Genomic DNA, 5,963 nt, shown 5'->3' with positions numbered 1-5,963 from the left:
CCTACACGTGTGGCAGCAGATGAATGTCTGGGCTGCTTCCCTTTGCCTGGGAGACCCTTACCTGAGCCATTTCACTAGACTCAGGCAACGGTCTGCTAAAATAAGCAGTTCTTGCTAAAATAAGACTTAGATGACAGTGTAAATCCTCTTACTTTCTCCATATAGAAAAGAACATTTCTGCCTAGTCTCTTGCAAGTGAGACCTCTTGTGGGGCCACGAATCAATTCTGTAAGAGCAGTATTCCTCCAGTGTTCAGATGCCTCTACCTTTATTCAGGGTTTCTACTGCCATAGCCAGCTACTCAGGCATGATGCTGAGTAAAATAAAAACAGCAGCCAGTCTAGGTCAGCAGCATGAAGAGACAGAATGCACAGACCAGAAAAGGGATGAGAGCAAAGAGAAAGCCAGTCTATCTCAGACATATTACCAGAAAGTTCATTATCTGGATACAAGGACACCAATAGTCAAACTTCAGAAAATCACTAACACATTGCAAAGAGAAGCGTTTTACGTGGGGCAGGTTTCACGAAGGCCTGATCTTGAATCCCTTCCAAAATCTGAGGTTCCCTTTCCTATGAAGACTTCAAGCCCAAACATTTGGATCAACATAACAATATGGATCCCTCAGCACCAGACAGCACTGCTGGAGCTGCAGCATTCCTTCTCTAAGAGAGCAGCACAAAAATGTTTTCATGATCCCATAACGAAACAGACAAAAGACCTCAGAGATAAAATTACAGGGGGAAACAGATGAAAATTCTATGGTTTCAAAGCTTTTTTATTTAACTGACATATACTTTGCCCCTTAAAAACAAATAAATAAAAAGTACCCTGATATAAACTGTCTGTCCTTTTCTAGAGAACCACAATAAATTCAAACAAGTAAACAGAAGGTCAGCTAGGGTAGCCCAGGACATGTGCAGCCTATTTGCACAGACTAGAAGAGCTTGTCTTGGTCCAGAGGCTGTGAAAACATGACTTTTCTTGAGAAACACATTAGTGGGATACACTGGTTACGGCAAGAGCTAGTTTGTTAAAGGATAAACGGATGCATAAAAGAGTGTTACAGTCTGACTGGAATAAACTTAGGCTGGAAATCGCAAGATGATTTTTAAAGGTCACAGCAGAGAGGTTCAGGAATAGCTCTTCAATACATGAGGAGAGAATCAGAAAACAGGCTACTTCAGAATGGACCCGATCAGTTTATGAAAGAAACTATGGCATGGTTGCCAGCAACAGCTGGGGATCACTTACTGACCCAATAAAGCCCTTCACAGACCCTCACAAGCACCAAGCTTTCAGGTCAAAAGGACCTTCTACTTCTCTGCAAGGAATCAAACGCTAATAATGTCAGCACTACGGCGCACACACAGGAACATAAATATGATGCTCGTGAGCTGTAGAGTCTCTTTGACCGTCCACAGCACATTCCCAAAGCCTCCATGCTCTAAGCCTACATTCCTATGTCAGACCTATTGTGGCTTGTATTTCAGACTCTCCTCTTTCTTTTTGTACTCATTGTTTAAGACAGTAATGTTTAAGGGAAATGGACAGGCCATAGAGACTGTACTTAAAGTTCAGTGAAGACTCGCAGAGGGAGAACGGGATTTAGCAATCCCTGTAGGACTTCAAAGGAGCTTTAGAATGAAGCAGGTAAACTACAGAAAACATGGAATCTGTTATGGCTGCAAGTGGTCAATATAGCAGCTAAGGATTAATAGCGGACATTAACTTGGTGGTTATAAAAATAGCTAAAAGCAAGAGATAGGGACAGAACAGCTCTGCTGCCATGCTGTGCTTACTGAGCTGTCTAGGAATTCTCAGAAGTGTGAGCAAAAATAAAACAAACCAAAAAGTCCTCAAATGCAATACATTTAAACATCTTAAATCATTTTTACAAGGTGTTTTGAAAACAAGAAAATAGCAAAGGAAACTTTTGTGGAAAACTCTCTCATGGATTGGCAACTGCCTACACAAAGAATAAGCTTAAATTGCTTTTTTCTGTGTGCTGACAGATTAATATTGCTGCTACCCAGAATTCAAGAACATAGCTACAATTGGGTCAATTAATAGCTTAAGGAACTGCAGCCAAGCAGGGATTAGAGAGGCAGAAACAGCACATGGGCATTCATTGGTCTTTTTTAACTGCTTAATTAAATGAGGGATTATTCAGTTGTTTCCCAGAGATGACCTGAAGAGGGAGCAAAATGCTATTGTATTTTTCACTGCATGTTTTTTCATTGCAGTCTTCTAAGCTGTCCCATTAAGGGATCAGATATATTCCCCTCTCCCTTCAAGCAAATCGCCAGAGTTCAGGAGACTGCCAGGATCATACACTGAATATACGGCTCAAACGGAACCATGCTTCCAGCTAGTCATTATCCACTGTACTTTCCTTTACAGGAAAAGATCACGGCAAATGGCAGAAACATAAATCCCTGATTCATGTGTGAGATCTTCAGGAGGCCAGTCAGGACACAGTGCCCCAGCAGTGCACTATTTTCTGTTCAAGCGTTCAGAGTACAAAGAGCTCAGTGGCTACCGAGTGGATGTGAGGAAAATGAAGTAACAGGAGTCAGAGAGCTTACTTTCCATCACGAGAGGATGCCCACTTTCTATCCCGCCATTACACATCTCAGAAACAATTAGACTTTTGGTTCTTAAAACAGATTATTAATGCATTTATTAGGACGCAAGAAGAGTACAGGGGAGTATCTAGAGGATTTAGTACAAAGTAACCAAACAGCATAGCAACAGATTAAAAGTGAAGTACGAAGAAACTTATTGCAAAGAACCATTGAAGGTAACTCAGCCACAAATGGGGTTTAAAATAGTTGTTACCTCCTGGAGGAATGAGTTAAAAAAAAAAAAAAAAGGAGATTCCTGCCTTTTGCTCTGCCTCTAGCACCATTCAGGGGAGATTTAATGTTAAGCTTCAGAGAAGGCAGGATATTACGTAATGTCATAACCCTTGTTTATCTTGCATTAAGTTTTGTTCAGCACATTTCGTAAGTAATGAAAAGTAAAAACATCTGGAAAAGAGAAACAATTATTAAAACCAAAAGATTAGTTATGCCCCAAGAAAGATATGTAAAAACTGAACTTGTTCTTTCTGGGGTAAAAAACAAACAAACCAAACAAACCAAACCAGGCAAACCAAAACAACAAAACCAAACTAAGGCAAAACAACAACAAACAGCCCCCATACACACACACACCCAAACACACTCAAAAAAAACCAAAGCCCCCCAACTATGAGCTACAATTTAGCATATTTAGTACGTAATACATTCACTACAGAAAAGTTTCATCAATCATTTTTATCATATACCTGTAAGCCCTTGAATGAAAAAGCTCTGGGACTTTTTGTTTGGTCAAGCTCACCTGACAAAAGAAGAAACTTAGAAAGTGCACTCTAATTTACTTGTTTAGTCTTCTGCTTGGAACATGATGAAGGCAAAATTTTAATATAATTTTTTAAAAAGGCTTAGAGACACATCCTAGGAGGAAAAAAAAAAATCTGCAATGCTAGTTGGATTAAGTGTTCTCAGTACTCTGAGACTTCATGCTTTAGGATAATAAGCTCATCCTGGGCAGGGTTTAGCATCCACAAAGCATCACTGTCAGAAACAGTGTTAAACTACTAATCTGTTCTAATATTATTCTGATATATGTTCCTCAACTCGTAGGTAAAAACCATCAGACAATGAAGCTGGGATATTAAAACCTGATTCTAAAACCAGGTGATTACTTGGTTACCAAAGTCTGGAAAACTTGACACAGCAGGCAGCGAACCTAGCATGAGCCCTCTGCAGGGAGGAACCCCACCTCTCCACTGACAGAAACAGTCCCTGGGTGCTACCATCTGCAGCAGTGATTTCCCCTCAGTGAAGAAGATGACCTGTAAACCTACAAATCATGTTGCCTCATGACTCAGGCTTCGCATGCAAGGGATTCTCCTGCTGCTAGGACTGTGTATACACTTAAAACCATTAAGCCTGCCATAGCACACTAGTTTTACTTCTGTGGGAGAACAGAGCTAAATTTGCAGGTGTATGGCCTTATTTCTACTTATTTTATTAATGGTAATTTCTCCTTTGAAAATCCTAAGGCAAGCAAGTGTATACACTTAAAACCATTAAGCCTGCCATAGCACACTAGTTTTACTTCTGTGGGAGAACAGAGCTAAATTTGCAGGTGTATGGCCTTATTTCTACTTATTTTATTAATGGTAATTTCTCCTTTGAAAATCCTAAGGCAAGCAAAGCTTTGATTTTTTTTTTTTAAGACTCTCATTCAAATTGTGGAGCCATGCTAGTGCTCTTATTTAAGGAGAGGTCCTCCTGTCTGGCCTATAGCTTAAATACAAGAACTGTGTAGGCTTTAGTAGATTACCTTAGATTAGCATATCATCATTACATAAGGAGACCCATCCATACAAATCTCCTTACTAAAGGAGTCTTAATTTGGAGCTTTTCTCAGGGCTAGTTTGACAATATCTTCATTTAAGCTGCCGCAGAAGTACTTCTTACTCCATAGCTTAGATTGTTCAGAAGATAATGTCCCAACTGTGATCATATAAATGAGAGGACAGTAATCTTTGGCTCCCACAGATATACAAAGTAAATGTATTATCAATGTAAGCAATTGTCATCCCCTCCAAACAGAATATGGCTGAAATTCTCCCAGCTGCTTGATCCCTTAGAAAGAAAAATAATTTTTAAAGAAATTGAAAATGTGGTAGCTTTGACCAATTACTTGTCACTTCATGACCTGCATTTCTATTTTTAGATGGCAAGAAATTGGTCAAAGCTACCACATTTTGGCAGCCTTGCAGCAGCCCGCTCTGCTCCGCGCTCTGGCTGGATTGGCTGCCTCTCTACCTCTGTTAGCTGTCATTTTTTGGATAGCTTACTGCAACAATGGGCAGCATTGCCTCGCCCTGCACCTAACGGGAGTCTACAGCATCCCGACCAGGCAATTCTCAGCCTCTCTGAAGGTTTCACCTGAAACCTCTCATAGCAGAATATCCCTTATCTCCCCTAGTGCCAAGTAGTTGCATCCACTGCCCTACAAAACTCACTCTTTGAAACCACAGAACAGCAGATACAGAAAGAAATCTAAGTTCTGCCTTCATCTGCTAAGATTAAATCCTTCAACTGCCATTCTGCACCCTGAGGCACTGAAAAAACATAAAACATTTGGGAGTGGGACATAACTCAATAGCTTTTAACTTTTCAATAATGGAAAATACGCATTGAATGCAATCCAGATATTCAAGTCAATATAAAAAAAAATTAAAATCAGAATCTTGTCTGAGATAACGGTACAAAGCATTAATACACTGCCATGAGAAATTACTATAAACAGAGCTTTAAATAAAACCAAGACTTGTTTGACTAAAACGTTACACAAAAGTTGATGCTATGCACAAATTTAGCTTTGTCCTAAGAAGGAGCCTAACGTGTAGTGACCCTTAGCAACTGGAGCATCTCAGAGATTCTGCCTTTCCAGCTGTTCCAAGCAGTAGAATTTGCCCTCTCTCAAACTGTATAAAATACAGCAAGCAGCAAAGATCTGAGGCTAACCACTCGTCAGGCATTTTTATTCATTCATCCCTGTTCCTCACCTGTTTGGGTGAGCAGGTTCCTGGCTTCCATCCAAATGACCTGCTAAAATTTATAATAAAGATAAAGCCATCAGTATATTCCACCTGACGGGACTTGCACTGTAACAGTGTTGAAAATAAATCCTCAAAGCATATCTTTGCCACTGCAGAATTTTGAAGGATTCTAGCATCAAGGATTGTTTAAGCTCAGCCCAGAATTGCTTTCATGTTGATAAACTTTGAAAAAAACTATGGAGAGATACACCTTTCTCCTGAATAATTTGAAAGGCGAAGATTAAAAAACAAACAAAACAACCCAAAGCCAGGTCTTCTGAACAGCTTCAGTACAATTCAG

General features: G+C 39.9%; 1 protein-coding gene across 1 annotated transcript in view; it reads left to right on the top strand.

Moving 5' to 3' along the window:
• LOC104493994 (chromosome unknown open reading frame, human C7orf31) overlaps positions 1-790 on the top strand; it is a 24,180-nt gene extending 23,390 nt beyond the window's left edge. The window contains 3 exon segments of the mRNA XM_010136769.1: positions 294-560; positions 563-609; positions 611-790. Of these exon segments, the coding sequence (XP_010135071.1) occupies positions 294-560; positions 563-609; positions 611-790 (494 nt within the window).
• Positions 791-5,963: the final 5,173 nt, after the last annotated feature.

Source organism: Buceros rhinoceros, unplaced genomic scaffold (assembly GCF_000710305.1).
Source record: "Buceros rhinoceros silvestris isolate BGI_N320 unplaced genomic scaffold, ASM71030v1 scaffold13325, whole genome shotgun sequence".
Taxonomy (NCBI): domain Eukaryota; kingdom Metazoa; phylum Chordata; class Aves; order Bucerotiformes; family Bucerotidae; genus Buceros; species Buceros rhinoceros.
This window is presented reverse-complemented; position numbering and strand designations above follow the sequence as displayed.